This window comes from Littorina saxatilis, linkage group LG16 (genome assembly GCF_037325665.1).
Source record: "Littorina saxatilis isolate snail1 linkage group LG16, US_GU_Lsax_2.0, whole genome shotgun sequence".
In the NCBI taxonomy this organism is placed as follows: Eukaryota; Metazoa; Mollusca; class Gastropoda; order Littorinimorpha; family Littorinidae; genus Littorina; species Littorina saxatilis.
In genome coordinates, this window is record NC_090260.1 from 32,278,163 (window position 1) to 32,279,422 (window position 1,260).

The 1,260-nt window shown below is 44.1% G+C and overlaps 1 protein-coding gene across 1 annotated transcript in view; it reads left to right on the forward strand.

Annotated features, from left to right (window-relative positions):
• The first annotated feature begins 427 nt into the window (after positions 1–427).
• LOC138950855 (uncharacterized) overlaps positions 428–1,260 on the forward strand; it is an 8,596-nt gene continuing 7,763 nt past the window's right edge. Inside the window, exon 1 of the mRNA XM_070322570.1 lies at positions 428–643. Within this exon, the coding sequence (XP_070178671.1) occupies positions 626–643 (18 nt within the window). The 5' untranslated portion in view covers positions 428–625. The remainder of the gene's footprint in view (positions 644–1,260) is intronic.

The following is a 1,260-nucleotide window of genomic DNA, read 5'->3' on the forward strand; positions in this document are numbered from 1 at the left end:
TTTTCGAGGAGCTGATGACCCAGTTTGAACACTGGCTGAGATTTAAAAAAAAAAACAAATCTGTACACCACACCGGGCTGACACGTGTGGGGCGATCGAGGTCACTGGGCATGGACATGATTCACGGACTTTTTTTTTTCCCCCACGGACTCCGCTTATTCAGTTAACACTCGTTTTCACCCACTCTCCCCCCTCCCCTTCCTCCCTCCCTCCCTCCGCAACCATTCCTTTCCACCCGTCTACTCATCCAACTTGTGTGTGTGTGGACAGTGGGTATTTCCCAATAAGAATAACAGCAACAAAGACTAATCCGTTGACATCAGCACATTCTGGTTGGTTCCTGAAAAGTGCAGGGAATTTTTCCAGAACCCAAAACTACCTCAAATCTTCCTGGTTGGTAGGTATAAAAAAGAGGAACTGCAGGCATTCAGTCTTCATCCACTCTTCGGAAGACCTCCTTGAAAAACTTCCTCCAAAGCGACTCTTATCTAACTGAAGACTCTACAAGTCCAAGACGCCACTGAAGCCAAGCGAAGACGTTTGCAAGACTTAGACAATTCTCTGCTGACTTGGCCGCGATTCCATTGCTGTTGGTGAAAACCTGTTCGTCGCTTTCTTCTCAACGATGGCCATGAAACTTATGGTGAGTATTTGTTACACCCCCGGTATAGGGGTGTGTATAGGATTCGGTCGATGTGTTTGTTTGTTTGTTTGTGTTCGCATATAGATCTCAAGAATGAACGGACCGATCGTCACAAAACTTGGTGAACAGGTTCTATACATTCCTGAGACGGTCCTTCCAAAAATTGGGACCAGTCAAACACACGGTTAGGGAGTTATTGGTGGATTAAGATTCTACAAGGACTTATAGAGGGACATATTAATGGTCAAAGGGAAATAACCTTCTCAGTTGGTGGCAGTGAGAATGGTAAGGACGGGGGTGTTTTTCCTACCTCGGAGGAATTTCTTGTTTTTCTTCTGTTTGGCGATGTTTGAAGGCGAAACATTTAGTAGTAAGGATAAGGATAAGATATTGTAAGGTCATGTGACCTAGGCTATCCTCATGGACATGTGGGTTGCTTTCTCCCTTGGGAAAGGGAGCAGCCATATATATATATATATATATATAAGGCTTAGTACGGCGCTACCCAAATGTTTTCCTTTTTTTTGGCCTGGTTTTTAGCTGGTTCTTTTCTATTTCATTTTACTCTACTACCCGGAAAAAAATCGGCTGTGTTATCGAAGTGTTTCCTCTCTCTC